This window comes from Ceratotherium simum, chromosome 15 (assembly GCF_057802395.1).
Source record: "Ceratotherium simum simum isolate JZ-2026a chromosome 15, ASM5780239v1, whole genome shotgun sequence".
In the NCBI taxonomy this organism is placed as follows: Eukaryota; Metazoa; Chordata; class Mammalia; order Perissodactyla; family Rhinocerotidae; genus Ceratotherium; species Ceratotherium simum.
In genome coordinates, this window is record NC_141914.1 from 12,284,296 (window position 1) to 12,304,235 (window position 19,940).

Consider the following 19,940-nt stretch of genomic DNA (forward strand, 5'->3'; position numbering starts at 1 on the left):
CGGTGTGACTGTAAGAAGAGGCGGGGGCAGCCCAGCCTACACGTGAATGCTTTTGGAGAGATGGCCTGGCCTGCGGGAGTACCCACCAGGCCACAGTGCCCCTGACCGTGGGAATGCTCCCCACCGAATGCCGGTGGCTCAGCCCCTGCAAAGGAGCCCCGCCTACCAAGCCAGCAGGTCAGCTGAACCGCCCGCAAGTGCAGAGTCAGCACACATGTGGAAGAAAGCGCCTCTCCCCTCCCACCTAGTACAGCAGCTCAGCCAGGCCCCTGATGAGTGCAGCAATCCCAGCCGCACAAGAGCAACCCACCAGCAGAAGACAGAGGCCCTGTGTGCGCATGCACGCATGACCCACCAAGCAGCTGTGGCCAGGCTGTGCAAATGCAGAGCAGCCCTACTGGCACAACTTCCAGCAAGGGGGGTGGGATCAGAAAACACAGCTCCTGCACCTCCTAGCGGTGGCAGGTAGAATCTACAACCTAATACTGCCACAGATGAGCTGGCAAAGGATCAATTAATCAAACACCATGAAGAACTAAACTAACACTTCAGAGCAGAGGCAAAATGACAGGTCTCCAGAAATCAATCCTGAAGTCACAGAAATTTACAAATCTAAATGACAAAGAATTCAAAATAGTTGTCATAAAGGAACTCAATGAGTTACAAGAAAACTGAGACACAGTTCAATGAGCTCAGGAATAAAAATAATGAGCAGAAGGAATACGTGACTAAAGACATTGAAACCCTTAAAAAAATATACAGAAATTATGGATATGAAGAACATAATTAATGGGATAAAAAATAATTTGGAAGCCATAAAAAATAGAGCTGACCTTGTGGAGGAGAGAATAAGTGACCTAGAAGATAGAAATCTAGAAATGCTTCAGGTAGAGTAGGAGAAAGAACTAAGATTTTAAAAAAAATGAAGAAATTCTTTGAGAAATATCTGACTCAATTAGGAAAATCAACATAAGGATTATAGGTTTTTCAGAGGGAGAAGAGTGGGGGAAAGGAGCAGAGAGCTTGTTCAAAGAAATAATAGCTGAGAACTTCCCAAACCTAGGGAAGAAACTGGACTTACAGGTACATGAAGCCAATAGAACTCCTAATTACATCACTGCAAAAACACCTTCTTCAAGGCATATTCTATTAAAAGTGGCAAAAGTCAATGACAAAGAAAAAATATTAAGGACAGCAAGGCAGAAGAAAATAACCAACAAAAGAACCCCTACCAGGCTTTCAGTGGATTACTCAGCAGAAATCTTACAGGCTAGGAGAGAACGGAATGATATATTATGAATGTAATGGAATGATATATTCAAAATACTGAAAGACAAAAACTTTCAGACAAGAGTACTCTATCCAGCAAAACTATCCTTCAGATATGATGGAGAAACAAAAGCTTTCCCAGATAAACAAGAGCTGAGGAAGTTCATCGCCACTAGGCCTGCCTTACAAGAAACATTGAAAGGAGCCCTCCCATCTGAAACTAAAAAGCAAAGGTTTACAAAACCTTTAGCAAGGAGATAGAAAGACAGATCAGAAAATTACAGCTCTATGTCAGAATAGGTTAGTAAACACTTAATTATAGCATAGGAGATAAAGGAGCCTGTCCCTTCAATAGCTCAGCTGGTAGAGCAGAGGACTGTAGTTGACACCCTGACTAAAAGAAAAAGGGAAGGAAAGCATCAAAAATAACTATAAACACTTAAATTTAGTCACAAACTCACAACACAAAAAAAGAATAATTTGTGACAACAATAACTCAGAAGGCAAAGAAGAAAAGGATAGAACCTGCTTAGGCTAATTGAGATAAGAGGCTATCAGAAAATGGAATATCTTATCTATGAGATCTTTTATACAAACCTCGTGGTAACCACTAAACAGAAAATCAGAGCAGAGGCACAAATCATAAACAAAGAGAAAATTGAGCAAACCACCACAGAAAACCACCAAACTGAAACAGCAGTCAGAATTACAAGGGAAAAAAAACAATGGAAATATAGAACAACCAGAAAACAAGAGATAAAATGGCAGTATTGAGCCTTCTTATGTCAGTAATCACTCTAAATATAAATGGATTGAATTCTCCAATCAAAAGACACAGAGCGGCTGGACAAATTAAAAAACAAGACCCAACAATATGCTGCCTCCAGGAAACTCATTTCAGCTCTAAAGACAAACATAGGCTCAGAGTGAAGGGACAGAAGATGATACCCCAAGCAAATGGCAAGCAAAAGAAAGCAAGTGCTGCCACACTTAGACAAAGCAGACATCAAGATAAAAGAGACAATGAGAGACAAGGAGGGGCAGTATATAATGATAAAAGACATATTCCACTAAGAGGACACAACAATTATGAATATATATGCACCTAACACAGGAGCACCAAAGTACATGAAGCAACTATTAACAGACCTAAAGGGAGAAACTGACAGCAGCACAATAATAGTAGGGGACCTCAACACCCCACTTATATCAATGGGTAGATCATCCAGACAGAAAGTCAACAAGGAAATATTTGGCCTTAAACGAAACACTAGACTAGATGGACTTAATAGATACACAGAGAATATTCCACCCAAAAACAACAGAATACACATTCTTCTCAAGTGAACACTGAACAATCTCAAAGACAGACCATGTGCTGGAAAACAAGGCAAGTCTCAATAAATTTAAGAAGACTGAAATCATATCAAACATCTTTTCCAATCACAATGCTATGAAATCAAAATCAACTATAAGAAGAAGGCTTGGAAAGTCACAAACATGTGGAGACTAAACAACATGCTACTGAACAACATCTGGATCAACAAAGAAATAAAAGGAGAAATAAAAAAACACCTGGAAACAAATGAAAACCAAAACACAACATACCAACTCCTATGAGATGCAGCAAAAGTGGTACTAAGAGGGAAATTTATAGGAATACAGGCCTACCTCAACAAATAGGAAAAATCGCAAGTAAGTAACATTAAACTACACCTAATAGAACTAGAAAAAGAAAAACAAACAAGTCCCAAAGTCAGCAGAAGGAGGGAAAAAATAAAAATTAGAGCAGAAATAAATGAAATAGATATTAAAAAATCAATAGAAAGAATCAATGAAACTAAGAGCTGATTCTTTGAGAAGATAAACAAAATTGACAAACCCTTAGCCAGACTCACTGAGGAAAACAGAGAGAAGCCTCAAATAAATACAATTAGAAATAAAAGAGGAGAAATTACAACAGATACCACAGAAATACAAAGGACTATAAGAGAATACTATGAAAAACTATATGCCAACAAATTGGATGACCTAGAAGAAATGGATAAATTCTTAGACTCATACAACCTCCCCAAACTGAATCAAGAAGAAACAGAGAATCTGAATAGACCAGTCAGAAGTAAAGAGATTGAAACAGTAATCAAAAACTTCCCAAAAAACAAAAGCCCGGGACCAGATTGGTTCTCTGGAGAAGTCTACCAAATATTCAAAGAAGATTTAATACCCATCCTTCTCAAACTATTCCAGAAAATTGAAGAAGACAGGACGCTTCCTAACTCATTCTATGAGGCCAACATTACCCTGATACCAAAAGCAGACAAGGACAACACAAAGAAGGAAAATTACAGGCCAATATCGCTGATGAACATAGAAACAAAACTCCTCAACAAAATATTGGCAAATCGAATACAGCAATACATTAAAAGGATCATACACTGTGATCAAGTGAGATTTATACTAGGGATGCAGGGATGGTTCAACACCTGCAAATCAATCAATGTGACACATCACATAACAAAATGAAGAATAAAAATCACATGATCATCTCAGTAGATGCAGAGAAAGCTTTTGACAAGATCCAACATCTATTTATGATTAAAAAAACTCTCAATAAAATGGGTATAGAAAGAAAGTACCTCAACATAATAAAGGCCATATATGACAAACCAACAGCCAACATCATACTCAACAGTGAGAACCTGACAGCCGCCCCTCTGAGAATAGGAACAAGACAAGGGTGCCCACTTGAACCACTCCTATTCAACATAGTACTGGAGGATTTGGCCAGAGCAATTAGGTAAGAAAAAGAAATAAAATGGGTCCAATTTGGAAAGGAAGAAGTGAAACTCTCACTGTTTTTGGATGACATGAGTCTATGTAGAAAACCATAAAGAATCCACCAGAAAACTATTAGAAATAATCAACAACTACAGCAAAGTTGCAGGGTACAAAACCAACTTACAAAACTCAGTCGCATTTCTATACATTAATAACAAACTAACAGAAAGAGAAGTCAAGAATACAATCCCATTCACAATCGCAACAAAAAGAATAAAATATCTGGGAATAAACTTAAGCAAGGAGGTAAAAGACCTATACACTGAAAACTATAAGACATTATTGAAAGAAATCGGAGAAGACATAAAGAAATGGAAAGATATTCCATGCTCATGGACTGGAAAAATAAACATAGTTAAAATGTCCCTATTACCAAAAGTGATTGACAGATTCAATGCAATCCCAATCAGAATCCCAATGACATTCTTCACAGAAACAGATCAAAGAATCCTAAGATTTATATGGAACAACAAAAGACTCCAAATAGCCAAAGCAATCCTTAAAAAAAAGAACAAAGCAGGAGGCATCACAATCCCTGGCTTCAAAATATACTACAAAGCTACAGTAATCAAAACAGCATGGTACTGGCACAAAAAGACACACAGATCAATGGAACACAAGTGAAAGCCTAGAAATAAAACCACACATCTATGGACAGCTAATCTTCGACAAATGAACCAAGAACATATAATGGAGGGGCTGGCCCAGTGGTGTAGTGGTTAAGTTTGGCGCGCTCCACTTTGGCAGCCTGGGTTCGTGGGCTCGGATCCCAGGTGTGGACCTACACCACTCGTTAGCCATGCTGTGGTGGCGACCCACATACAAAATAGAGGAAGACTGGCACAGATGTTAGCTCAGGGCTAATCTTCCTCAAGTAGAAAAAGAGGAAGATTGGCAACAGATGTTAGCTCAGGGCAAATCTTCCTCAGCAAAAAAAAAAGCACACAACGGAGAAAGGAATGTCTCTTCAATAAATGGTGTTTGGAAAACTGGACCGCCACATGCAAAAGAATGAAAGTAGACCATTATCCTACACCATATACAAAAATTAACTCAAAATGGGTTAAGGACTTGAATGTAAGACCCAAAACCATAAAACTTCTAGAAGAAAATACAGGCCGTACACTCTTTAACATTGGTCTTAGCAGCATCTTTCCAAATACCACATCTACTCAGGCAAGGGAAACAAAAGAAAAAGTAACAATTGGGACTACATCAGACTAAAAAGCTTCTGTAAGTCAAAAGAAACCAGGAACAAAATGAAAAGACAACCCACCAACTGGGAGAAAATATTTGCAAACCATATATCCGACAAGGGGGTAATTTCCAAAATATATAAAGAACTCATACAACTCAACAACAACAAAATAACAACCGAATCAAAAAATGGACAGAGGATATGAACCTTTTTCCAAAGAAGATATACAGATGGCAAACAGAGACATGAAAAGATGTTGAACATCATTAATTATTAGGGTAATGCAAATCAAAACGACAATGAGATATCACCTTACACTGTCAGAATGGCTATAATTAATAAGACAAAAAAACAACAAATGTTGGAGAGGATGTGGAGAAAAGGGAACCCTCATTCACTGCTGGTGGGAATACAAACTGGCGCAGTCACTATGGAAACAGTATAGAGATTTCTCAAAAAATTAAAAATAGAAATACCATATGATCCAGCTATCCCACTACTGGGTATTTATCCAAAGACCATGAAATCAACAATTCAAAGAGATTTATGCACCTCTATGTTCATTGCAGCATCATTCACAATAGCCAAGACATGGAAGCAACCCAAGCACCCATCAACTGACAAACGGATAATGAAGATGTGGTATATATATACAATGGAGTACTACTCAGCCATTAAAAAAGACAAAATCGTTCCATTTACAACAACATGGATGGACTTGGAGGGTATTATGTTAAGCGAAAAAAGCCAGATAGAGAAAGACAAACACCATATGATATCACTCCTATGTGGAAGATAAACAAACAGATGGATAAAGAGAACAGATTAGTGGTTACCAGAGGGGAAGAGGGTGCAGGAGCAGGTGAAAGGGGTAAAGGGGCACATATGTATGGTGACGAATGAAAACTAGACTATTGGTGGCGAGCACAATGCAGTCTACACAGAAACTGATATTTACTAATGTAGACCTGAAAGTACACAATATTATAAATAAATGTGACCTCAATAAAATTAAAAAATAAAATGACAACCCATTTATGGCACAGGTGGTAAAAATGTTTTTCAGGCTTCTTCCAAAAGGCTCATTGAACCAAAGTGAGCCTCTTATTCTGGGAGATTTGGGTACATAGATAATGAAAATAAAGTTCTGAAAACTGCCTGGGAGTTAAAAACCCACTCTAAAAAGGGTCAATAGAACAAAATGGCCAGCCACCCTCTCTCCACTTCCCAAACATATTCTTAAATTTCTAAACCATAATCAGAAAGAGCCCGTGATAGACTTTACCTCCTGAGACAGTAAATGACAACAGCACCATTGCCATGGAAACTAAAGGAAAATCTCAACTCTTACCTCACTCAGACCCTCTCTTTCACAGAATGTCTGAGAAAAAAACACACAGGTCATCGTTTCTTCCTTCTTTGTAAAAAGAATAAAGTCTTTTCCAATCCTCATGGATCCACTGTATTAAAAATCAAGAACGTGATGGTTTACATCTCAAATACTGAAAAGAAGGAACAGGAGGGCAAGATACTGTGTCCTGTAACAGGTTGTTCTTTTCATAGAGACAACTCCACTGCTTTGCTGACCCATCACCAAAAAAGGTACAAGTGTGATTTTTTCCCTCAAAATGGAGTAGATGGATTTGAATTAATCCAGCCCCACACTCTCGCCTGAGACATGACTGCTGGAGATAAGGTGCTGTCTGGGGCTCAAGAAAGAACAATCATTTGCCCCTGGCAGGTGCCACACAGGTGGACACAGGCAGCCTTGTGTCCTTGCCTTTCAGTGAGGCATACTAATAAAATAAGATGTGGACACACCTAACACCTACGCTCAAAGATGCTTTGAGAAACAACAGAACACAGAGATGCAATGAAGCTCTAATGTACATCAGTTTCTATATCATCTATTTGAGAATTAAATTTAAAAAGGTTGTAAAGATCCAAGTCAGTTATGGGAATGGAGACTCCAAAACAAGGTAGCACTCCCAATTCTTTTTTAAGTTTTACAAGCTTGGACCATTCTGTATAAGATTGCCTTTAACTATATATTGTTTCCAATATCAATAACGTATGCCTTCAAGGAAAAAAAAATTTCTCACCTTTTAAGACCATTGCCATATTGCCCAATGAACTTCAGGGTCGATAACCGTTTCTTGGATGTTCCAAAGTAAATAATATCTGAAGATTCCTCTGCAATCGACAGAGATGTTTAAAGTGGTTAGGAATTATGAGTCGTTGACAGTGGCTGGAGGTCCAGTTGTCAAGATGTCACAACATATCTCAGGATATTAGGACAAATCCATACCTCTTGGGTCAGCTCAGAAACAAGGATTCTTGTCAGGCTGCATAATCTCTGACCCGGATCTTAATGGCATTATATTGAAGGAGGTCAGAAAGACCAAACCATGTGACTTTGGCTAAATAAGAGTTTAAACTCTGAGTTTTAATTTCCTTGTCTCTAAAAGGGAACTACTGATACTTATATCACAGAGTTGCTGATGAAGATAAATGAAATAAATGAGATGATGCATTTGTGAAACCCTGAACACAATACATGGCACTTGATAAATGCTAATAAATTAGTGTTAAATATATGTATATATGTACCACTAGTGATTTTCCATGGATTTGGCCCTTATCCAGTCCCATGTGAGACTGAAAAGACAAGAATGGCTTCTGCTCTGATACTACCTGGGAAAGGAGGGCTACTTGTTTCAGACTTTCAGAGTTATTCTCCTCATCTCTCCAGGGCATTCTGGAATTCTAGAGAAGAATCCTCTGGACTTCAGAAAATACATAGCTCCAGAAACAGGAATGCTCCCAGGGAAACAGGAAAAGATAGAAATGGGTCTCCCAATTGGCCTACCTGAATACATACTCTAGAATTTCCCTGAGGACCCTGTATCAATCTGGGGGCAGACATTCAGTTGCACCTGGTATGGGGTATATAAAGGCTACCAGACACTCTGCACGTCACAAGCTAACTGGACCTTCTATCACATGTTCCTATAAGGGGTTGGGTATTAGGTGAGGATATCCATAATGACAGCATTAGCTACCATTTATTGACTGTTTAGTATGTGCTAGACACTATATTATATACTGCATTGACTATTAAATATTCATAACAAACCTAAAAGGAAGATACTATCATGACGCACATGTTACAGATGAGGAAACTTAAGTTTAAGGAGTTTACGTAACTTGCATAAGGTCACACAGCTGATGAACGCTACCACCAGGATTACAACCCAGAGTTGTCAAAGACCAAATCCCATGGTTTTCATCACACACCACATAGACTCCCACATACGGTGGCCAAAGTACTGGGTACAGAGACAGAACACTGAATAGGGCAGACACGACCCCTGCCCTCAACAACTCTATGTCATGGTGGGAGAAACAGATTGAAAGAAGTAGACAAACAAGATCCTTTCTGAGAGTGTTAAGTGAAGGAAACAAAACCAGGGTAATGTGATAGAGAACTGGAGTATGGCCTGTAGACAGAATGACCAGGAAAGGCCTCTTTCATAAGGTGACATCTGAGATGAGATTCAAATGATAAAGGGCCAGCAGGTGTGGATGGAGTGCTATAAGCAAGGAAGTGAACAGTAGGAGCAAAGGTCAGAGGTGGACAGAGGCCAAATAAGTGAAGAAATTGGAAGCATTACTGGGGAGTATGAATTTTATTCTAAAGTAATGGAAAACCACTAAGAGTTCTAAGCAGGAGAATGATACATGATTTATATTAAAAGAAAAACAATCCACTCAGGATTTCTGTGTGGGAAATGGACTGTAATGGGACAAGATTGGAGGTAAAAAATTTGGAAATTTCTGTAGTCACCTTCCATGAGTCAAGACTGATCTAGCTCAGTTTGGACAACAGATAGATTCTATTTTCAGTCATTGGATAAACTCTTCCTTCTAAGTTAGTATTAATTTCCAATCAATATCAATAACGAATTGCTCTCTCAACACAAGTGGGCTTTTTAAAAATGCTACTCTATATGTCAACTGAACTGTGAATTCCTTCTGGAGATCTGAATATTTGTCACTTTGTGTTTTGATCATTTTTTTTGTGGACTCCTATAAAGAAGTCGCTTCTTTTTCTAAAGAACTGCCTTAGAATATATCACATATTCCGTTATTTATTTTAACAATTCAGGAAAATAAACTTAACATTCAGCCTAGAAGTAAAAAATGAAACTGTTTTTTCAACATGGTTTTCTCACAAACTCTGTTCTTTCTCTTATTTAGTTAAACACTAAGGAACCAACAATACTTTTAATCAAAATGACGTGGAAAAATCAAAATGATCCAAAGTCAGAACAAGAACTGAGTAGGATATTTGAGCATTTTCTACACTTGCTAATAAATATTCTTTGACTATTCAGACCAATGGGGAACTTTAGAGATTCAGAAGAAGCTAATTGCTTTACTTTGTATTCTTAGCTTCCATCAGCACCCGTGAGCATTTCTTCCCTCTGGTGTGGAACTGACCAGAACAGCTCCATATTACTTGAACTCCCTCACCGTTCTTTAAACCTAGTGCTCACAAACCCTGGCTTGTGGGATATAGCAAGTGCTATAAGAATTCAGAGATAAGCTATCCCAAAGAACTCAAAGCCCTTATCAGAGGGAATAACATTTCAATTCCACAGCAAACAGGTTTTGTGCACCTACTATGTGCTGGCTTTTTGCCAGCCTTGATGATACAAAGGTAAGCCATGCAATGTATTGTAGATGGAATCATTTCGAGGGGAACATTCAATTGAAGCAACCAAACCTTTGAACATGCAGAGAAAAAACACAAACTGCTAAGAACAAGGAGAGGTGACCTCTACCTCAAGGTTAAGCAGAAAACTAAAAATAGCTTAAAGGCAGTGGAAATTGCATCCCGACTCTTGCAAACAATACCTGAAGGGGGGGTCTGAAAACCATCTGAGTCCATCCAGTTACTGTTTGTTTCCCATTCGTTCCCAGATGTTTTTTCTTACAAGTAATCGGTACCTTCTGCCTTTCATTTTTCTGGCAATATTTATTTACATTCACTTTTTGTCTTGGTTTAGATGATCACAATGAATTTACTCTGTCAGCAGGAATATTTAAATCTAAAAAGTTCAACAATATGTGAAGTCTGGGGTTTATTTCCCTAATAGCTCCATACCTGGTTTTGCACAGATAGCTCAATTTACTTTTATTTATTTTATGGGTTTTCAGACTGTTTCTTCTAACAGCCAGTTAGGCATCTAGATAATTAACTTACCAGGACTCATACCACATCCATCATCCAGGAAGCACAACATGAATCCACCCTGCAGTTTTTCATTATCCACTATAAGAGAAAGCAGTTATTACTAATAAATATTGGGCTTAATTTGTTTGTCAGAGAATCATGCTGCTCACATAATTATTTGTCCTCCTCAAACACAGCCACTGAGTGACAGAGTTATGGCACAACGATGGAGCTCAGAAAGGCGTCTTGGCTATAGTTTCACAAGAAACTGCAGGGGGGAAACCATCATGCAACAAAAAGGCTTTAAACTACATAAAACATCTACACATTAATAAATTACACATACAGCATGACATGCCCTGTTCTGGAATCCGACTGGTCCTTTAAACTTCAGGCATTTTCTCCAGAGGGAGGGAATAGGTGGATGGTGATGGGACCCCAGGATCCCTTTATCAGACTGATCAACTTTTATGCCCTTCCACCAAAGCACTAATTCTAAAGTCAATCCAGGCCCATTCTGATTAAACCCATCAGGCTCTCTTCTAAGTGGTTAATTCCCATAAGAGCCGTTTGTGTGCGCTTCTTAGTGGCAGCAAATATTTGCCTCTTGAAAACGCATTTGATTTTTGAAAATGGCTAAGTTATTTGGAATCCATTTCGATGATTAAGAGAGATCATTAAGTTACATAACATAATCTCTTGTTAAAAAAGTTTTTAAGGTGTAACGAAAACTAATGAGACTAATTTTAATGCACAGTTTGTAACCTAGCTCTGAAAGTAATTTCAACATTTGGATGTATGAGTTCTAGCTCATCTCTCTCTCTCTTTTTTTTTTTTTTGATAATAGCTTTATTGAGACATAGCTTACATATAAAAAAACCCTGCATGTTTAAAGTGTGCAATTTGATAAATTTTGACATTTGTATATACCCACGCAACCATCACCACAATCAAGGTAGTGAACACAGCCATCGCCCCAGATATTTCCTCCTGTCCCTCAAGTGTGTCTCCCTTCTGCCCCTTCCTTGCCTCATCACCCCCACCCTGTCCCCAAGCAGCCACTGATTTGCTAATTCTGTCCCCATAGATTCATTTCTAGCAATTTGTTAAGTCAACTCTGTTCGATGGTCACCTCTAATCCACATTTTAAAAATTAAATAATGTTCTAGATAATCTATAAGTAAATATCCAAAAAGCATATCTAAGTCCTCTGGGTTCATAATTTTATAGTATGTGCCCACTTCAAATCCCTCTCCTCTCTCTAACTCACCTCCTGTTTATAATCCCTCTGGATCTCCCCTACCATCTCATTTTCCCAGTTCTTTTCTCTACCTGGTCCTCTGGTCTGCTCACCTCAACTTCTGTGTCAGAATATTCCTCCCCCTCTAGGTATCTGCTCTGTTCAGCCCTCCCTCTGACTGAGGCTAACATTTCTCCACTGTTCAACAAGGGGAACCCAACTCTTGTTGAGTTCTTAGCACAATGCAGTAGTTCTCAATCTTGGCTGCACATTTGAATCATCAGGAGATATTCTGAATTAACTGGTCTTGGATGGGGTTCAGGAATAAAAGCTCCCCCCAATTATCTTAATGTTTGTCAGGATTGGGGACCACCTGATCTAAGCCTTAGGCAGCTCTGCATAGCTGCAACAACTGATTTTGCAGCTCTTAGTATACAGTTCTCATGTAAGGAGCTTGCACAAAGAAGGGCTTTTCTTCAGCGAATAGGTGGAAAATACTCAAAATTCCCAAGAGACATACAGTGCTTACTTTTGTCTATAAATCTCAATGAGGGATTGCAGACCATCATAGCCTGAAACTTTAATATTCTCTTACTATCCACCCTGAAGATTGGCCTTATTTCAATTCCTTAAAACTATGGATTTCAGATAGATTTCTATTATCTGTTAAGTACGCATGTCCAAAACAAACCACAGCACCTTCTCCCTCATCAGACTTACTCCTCCCGGTGTTTCCTGTTCAATAAATGGCATCACTCTACCATTAGGCTTCCGCTGCCCAAGTCAAAATCTCAGACCATCAAGTTCCCCATCTCCTCACCCCACATACAGACATGTCTTCTCAATCCCACCTCCTTAATGTCTTTCAAATTTGACACTTCTCCATTTCCATGACACTGCTTTAGTTCAGGAACCATCATCTCTCTTCTGGATTACAGCAACAGCTCCCTAAGTCCTCGCTCCCACTAAAATCAGAGAGTACAGACTGTCTGCAACCAGCTGTGCATTTTGCTACTCTCCAGCTTACAACACTTGCACGGCTTCCCACTGCCCACAGGATGAAACCCAAGCCAGTTGACAAATCTTGCTTGCCTTTCACGACCTGTCTCTTCTACTCTGTGATGGTTAATTTTGTGTGTCAACTTGACTAAGGTATGGTGCCCAGCTGTGTGGTTAAACATTAGTCCAGATGCTGCTATGAAAGTATTTGTGGATATAATTAACATTTACAATCAGTTGACTTTAAGTGAAGCAGATAACTTCCATAATGTGAGTGGGCCTCATCCAATCAGTTGAAGGCCTTAAAGGCAGAGACTGAGGTTTCCCAAAGACGAAGCAATTTTCTGCCTCAAAACTGCAACATAGAAACCCTACTTGAGTTTCCAGGCTGCTGGCCTTCCCTGAAGATTTAGAACTCAAGACTACAACATCAACTCTCACCAAGATTGGAAGGTAATTCAGGGGCCTCAGTAAATAATTTGAAAACTAGCCCAAGGCTTAGATTAATTACGCAACCCCATACCAATTCTCCTTATTGGTGTATAAGCGCTGGCTCTGGTTTATATATTTGTATTTTTTTTTAAGAAAAATCAGTTTGGTAAGTTGATAGCCATATTGTGGTTTGGTGCAATAAAAACATTCTGTAAGATAAATAGGTAATTTAAAACCAAAAACCATAAATTCAGTTTTTCACAAAACACATATAACCTACATAAATAAAGAAGTGTCACTTTCAACTCAAATTGCAAAGATTCTTTTTTATTTTTTGTGACAATGCCAAGTGCTAGAGAAAGTGGGGTGAAAGGATCACTGTCGTGCCCTGCTGGTGTCCTGCTACAAACCCAAAAGAACATAACGTGAATTCTGATCACATTTGTTATACTTCGTGATTCCAGATAATTCTTCTCAACCCTTCAACTCTTCATGAATAATATACGTATGTGCTGTGAATGAAAGGCAGCTTAAATCTTTTCTCCCTTCTCCATTTCTAGGAACACTGCCCTAGTTCAAATTCTCATGAAATCTTGCCTAAGTCATTTCCATAGCTCCACTTCCTTGTTATTCCTTCTTCCACACTTCTACAGATCATCTACAGACCGTCCTGCACACTATTGCTGGAGTATCTTTCTTTAAAAAAAGAAAAGAGCACATTTCTAATTTGCCAGATGACATTGCTCAAGTCTTCAATGGTCCTCTGCCTAGAGGAAGAACCTCAGCATGGTATTGAAGGTGCTCATCCACTTGGCTCTAACAGTTAGCACTAGTCAGCCGTGCCCAGTCATTGTCCCCTGAATGCTTTTTCTCCAAGTATCTACATGGCTAGCTCCCTAGAGTCATTCAAGTCTTTGCAAGAACATCACCTATTTAGAGAAACTCCCTGATAACCCATGAAAATACTTTCTTCCCATCACTCTGTTCTCTTATCCCACTTTTTTTTTCCTTTTAGCACTTATCATTGCGTGGTATATTACTTATTTGTTCATTTCTTTTCTGTCTCTCTCTCCCTATTAGAATGCATGTTTCAGGGGAGCACAGACTTAGTCAAACATAACTGGTCTGAATTTTGCTCAATGCTCTATCTCTAGCACCTAGAATAATTGCTGGGCTCATTCATAATAGACACTCATGAATGAATCTCTGAACTACTCTACCTCCAGTCTTTTTCTCATAATATTTCTTTCTATACTACTTGACAAAAACCACATCCGTATTTCAAGCCCTGGCTCTTTAATATGAGGAAGGCATTCTTTCTCCATGTTCCCTCTATACTTTGAGTCTCTCCTAGGCAAGAGACACTTATTCTACTTTACTCTATATAATTGGATATATAAGGAGATCACATTTTCTTCACTCCTAGTGTTTCCTTCTACGTGGAATGGAGCCCAGTTAGCATTGGTAAAGAGGCCCTTCTCAGTTCCCTGACTCACTTTTCCCTGCTGCAGGGGGCTCACTCATCTGACTGGTAATTTCGGGAAGAATAACCTGGGACTGCTGGGTTCAGATCGCTCCCGTTCCCTCTTGGGAGTGAGCTGCCTGCAGGGAGCATGAGTTCCTTCCCTCTCCCCGGGGCTGCCCAGTTTCTCGTGGAAGCCTGACTCCACAGGTGGCTCAGTGACACTCTCTCACTGAGCTCCATTCCACGACCCAGCATTTATCAGCAATAAAGACTCTCTTGTTTTATTTCTCAAACTCTTGGGAACCTGGAGAGTACAAAGGCGAAAAGCGTGTCATTTATTGTTTTTCCTCAGATATCTCAAGACGTCCATGTCTCTCTCCCTCATGAACCAGAAGCACCCCCCAGCACAGGATCTTACACATTTACAAAATTGAATTGAACTGAGTTGCTTTATAAACACAGACATGGATTTACATCAGGGACCATATCCTCTCTCTGGCGACCAACAGCCAATACTTACAAGAGAGCTGACAGAATCGGGGTTGAGGATCAGTTTTAACACCGCAGGCGTTTCTCTAGGTGGTGTTAACTACAGGACTGGATCACAGAACCTAACTTCACTTGCATCGTATTCTAATGAAATGAACTAATAAATGCAATAAATAATTGGTGACTAAAAATGAAGTCAATGAAGAAAACGTATTTGGTTTGAATTTCACAGCCCTCAAACATTCATCCTGCACACTCACTTACACATTTTAAAACTGCAATAAGTTGAGAATGATGCATACTTAATTATGAATAACCATTAAGTTAATATGCTTTTTAAAATAAAACGGTTTTCTCATGGTAGACAAATCACTCTGACGCTTTCACAAAACCCTGGAAGAGCTAATTTTGTAAATGGGTCCTCTGACGAGTGAACAATGTCACTCTAAGAGTGTACTTTTCTCAACCTGGCTCCCACAGGGCCACTGTACTCACAAAGCATTTAGATTACATTAAAAATCTATAGAATGTGGTTTGATTTCATCAAACAAAATAAAAGCAAAGTAACTACAGGCTTTCCCATTAGAAGAAAAAAAAGAAGAAAGCAAATCTGCTCACCTGAAAACACATCAAGTCTTGCAGCCCCTGCATCTCTGGAAACAATACAAAAATATCATTGCTTCAATATTAAATTACGCTTTAAAAAAATTACATCAATCTGAATAGCTTATGTGAGGTACAACCTATTGTCATATAGCAAACAATAGAGAAATCCATTTAAATGGCTTCAAAAACAATTACTAAAATGTTTCACTCTGCATTTATACATAAGACCTATGATCACTCACAATTTGAGAATATTACAAAGCCTGAAACTCAGAAATTTAAAAGAAGAGATGGAATTTAATGGCAGTTCACAAAAAGCTCAACAAAATGGATATGAATAATAAAAAAAAAAAACTGGTTGGAAAATAATCCAGAGGTCATAGAAAGATTTTCATGATATAGTTCAAACAAAAATGAAAAGAAAAAGCAAATTACTAAGTAATATGTACTGCATGATCCACATTTTTAAGAACATATATGGTATACACGTGCATATCTGTAAGGAAAGAAATCAAAATGTTAACGGTGGTTTTCTCTAGGTCAAAGGTTGGCAAACTATGGCCCATGGGCCAAATGTGGCCCACCAACTGTTTTTCTAAATAAAGTTTTATTGGAACATGATCATGCCCATTCATTTACATATTGTCTATGGCTGCCTTCACAATACAACGGCAGAGTTGAGTAGTTTCAACAGAGAACACATGGCCCGCAAAGGTGAAAATATTTCCTATCCGGTCTTTTATAGAGAAGTAGCTGACCCCCACTCTATGTGATGAGATTACTGATTACTTTTCTTTTTTTCTTATTTTCTCAGTTTTCTACAATTCACAAATGTTATTTCTATATTTTTAAAAATTATTTTTCAAGTAAAAATTGAAAAAGGAAAGGAGAAAGAGCCAGAAGATCCTGGGTTCAATACCAGGGGTGTGAGAGGAAGGAGGAAGACAATGAAGAATGAGATCTTAGCTGACACAGAAGAGGGTATGTTGAGGGCAAGAGTGTAAAAGAAAGCTCAGAATAATAACAACCGGTGGTACTCTGATGGGGAAATCTGAGTCTCCCTCAAAACTTCCATCAGTCCCAAGCCAAAACTACCCCAAATAAATCTGAGAAGGTACGCTGCACTTGTTCTACAAGCCTAGTTTCAAATTTAGTCCCTTAGCTCCTTCCTCCAGCCAAGTGCTACTTCTAAGCTCCTCCTGTGTAGCAATTCTGGGGTTACCACTGCCACTTCTTGAGCATTTTCTGGATGTCAAGTAAGCAGTGAATGAAGTATTTTTGAACCTTCTCTTCTAATCTTTACTATAATCTCATGACATGTAGGTATCATTATCTCCACTATATAATTAACTATATATTATACAAAGTATTATGTACACAATAGGTGTTCAATAAATGCCACTGTACTGAAATGGAAGTTTTCAAAGAAACAGTTTCTTCATACAGCATCTCCATGGGATAGGGCACAGAACAATCATTCACTTTTACAGGATATTAAGACATTTTAGAATAAGCTTTATACTCCGGCCCAGGTACTTTCTCTCAGAACAGCTGCTGCATTAGGAAGAGGCCTCCAACCAGCCCCTCCTATACTGTAACATTTTTCCTCCTTGCTCTGTCGCACTCTTTTAACATCTTCTAGTTCTGACTTTGACAACTACAGGAAACTATCAAGATCTTGAACACAGCGATATAAAACAACTTCTTAGAATAACACAAGGACTTTACAAAGACCTTCTTCATGAGACTAACTGAGCATCTTGAGTAAGTCCATTAAACAGCTTCATTTGATGTCAAACACTAGCATCTAAGCAGTGGCGGCAAACTCAAGTCCACTGAAGACAGAACTGAGGAGTTCAGGTGGGCAGTGGGGAACAGTGGGATAGCAAGGCTGAAGGCACAGGCTGGTCCCAAGAGAGCACCTGCTTCTCACCTCCAGCACCTGATCCCATGGAGAAACGTGGCCTCGAACTGCTACTTCCAATCTTTAAAAAAAAAGTAGAAGATCCAGATATTTATGTGGCACCTCCTGTTTCTTAAACCTTACAAACGATTCCTTCTTTTCTTCCTTTTCTTTATGAACACTGGGCAAACTTTCACCATGAGTCAAACAAACACGAGACAGGCTGGACGTGGCCAGGGAGCTGCCAGCTCACCAACGCTGCCCTAAGAACTGCATTACTGATCACATTGCTCTCACGCCCTGAGTCTGGAGACAGTCTTCGCCAATCACCCACTCACCTTCCACTACATGAACTGTTCCCATTGTTTTATTTCTTCTACATTCTGATTTTATCTGCCCTCCTTTGTTGTATGAAAGAGTGAAATAACTTCAGAGGAGAAAAGGCACACAGTGCCTTTTGCCAACACAGTTGGCAAAATAGGCACCTGTGTTCTTACAGAGTTACAGAGGTCAGGTTGCTGAGAAGGGACATTCAGCAGGAGGAAGGACTAATGGATACACGAGGAGCCCTGCTTCAGAGCTCTGAGCAGAAGCAAATAGAAGCAACCCTGACCTCCTGTAGAGACTAACCATGACCATCCACGTGTCCTGGCCCCAGCCCTGTCAGCTCCTTCTAAGTTGAGTTCATGGCTCTCCTGACCAACCAACTTTATTCTTTTAATCCTTTTCCCTCCCTTTCTGTGATAACTGTGATTCCATCAGTTCTGCAGAGAGAGAGTTTCCTATAAGGAGGAGCCAGTGACTTGTCATTTAGTGCTGGGCGCTGCTCTGCAGGAAGTTCTGGAGGCTAGTGAACTGACCTGACCCTGTGGTCACACTCAGTCATCTCCCTTCTAAGGCCAAAAATGGGGGAAAATGAGGAACGCTGAAATACAGTCATCAATCAGTGCCAGAGAATTTAGGTCTCCCTACTGACGATCACATACGAACAATCATGTACTACTTCCTGGGTGGACTTTGCTTTCTGCAGGAAAAGCAGGTAAAATCTTCTGTTATAGGGAAATACGAATATAAAAGAAATCAAATGCCATATTCAACCAGCTGAAAAAGTGACTCCCACACAAGCCGCCACAAATACACAATTGAGTGGGTTTTAAATTGTTCAAGAAGTTTCCTTAAACATCAGTAACCTTGTCCGAGACAGTAAGACGGCGTGGGAGAGTTCTGTAGCCCAACAGCCCGAATTTGAGTTCTAGCACTGCCAAATATCAATTTTATGACCTTAATAAGTCATCTCACCTCTCCATGCATCAGTTTCCACATCTGTAGAAATGGGATGATAACTCCCACCTCAAAGTGTTGTTGTAAAGATGGATGAGTTAATACCTGTATACAAAATGCTTAGAACAGGGTCTGATACACAGTAAGAAATCAACAACAGTTAGCTCTATTCTCCCTAACTATGCAACTGGATTCGGTGCAGACTTCAAGAAATGCCCAAGCCCAAATCCAAAGTCTCAAAACACAGTATATAAATTGATATATAACTCAAAAAACATCCAAATGAATAACTGCTATTCCATGGTTACTAAGACAAAATCAGACATCCAATTTACCTGCAGTTCAATTTGGTCATAAATATAAACTAAATAAAGACGAATAATTCTTCCCCTCACGTGTTCTTTTTCCTATAACACCTTGATTGTATAGAAAATCAAGTCACGAAACATTCCAGGTGGGAAAAAAAATGACATTATCTTTTCATCTTTAAATATAGCTAGGCTTGCTTTATGACACAAAGTTCCCACGATAATCTCTGTTCCCAGCCAAGCCTTACCTCGCATTGTCTAGCAGTTCAGCCAGAGCCCCAAAAAGGAAGCTGTGAGTGGTGCTGAAGAAGAAATAGAGGGAAAACCAAAAGTTAAACCAACTCTGTACTCAGTGTAAAAGGTTCAAGTCACTTGGCAAACAAATGTTCTCTAGTTCTAGACAGATAATCAATTAAGAGTTATTCTAGAAACAACTTTCTCGGCACAGTCAAGGTTCTAAAGTGGATGTGTTCCACTACAAAGCCAGGGCTAGAACGTGATTGCCAAAATATCCCGTCTACTCCTAACAAAACACAGACTTCAGGGACCTTACTGTAGTTAGAGCAAATTTTGACGTTTTTAAATTGCTTTATAAGCATTCATTCAACTTTTTTCAGAGAATTTTTCATTAAAATTGCATTACTTAAGGCCAAACTATTTCTGAAAAATACTG

The 19,940-nt window shown here is 39.1% G+C and overlaps 1 protein-coding gene across 1 annotated transcript in view; it reads right to left on the reverse strand.

Annotated features, from left to right (window-relative positions):
- Nucleotides 1-19,940, reverse strand: part of MORC1 (MORC family CW-type zinc finger 1) — a 159,898-nt gene that overhangs the window by 137,145 nt on the left and 2,813 nt on the right. The window contains exons 2-6 of the mRNA XM_087439421.1: nt 19,516-19,569; nt 15,788-15,822; nt 10,575-10,643; nt 7,408-7,498; nt 6,657-6,765 (exon numbers count right to left, since the gene is read on the reverse strand). Coding sequence (XP_087295547.1) covers nt 6,657-6,765; nt 7,408-7,498; nt 10,575-10,643; nt 15,788-15,822; nt 19,516-19,569 — 358 coding nt within the window. The remainder of the gene's footprint in view (nt 1-6,656; nt 6,766-7,407; nt 7,499-10,574; nt 10,644-15,787; nt 15,823-19,515; nt 19,570-19,940) is intronic.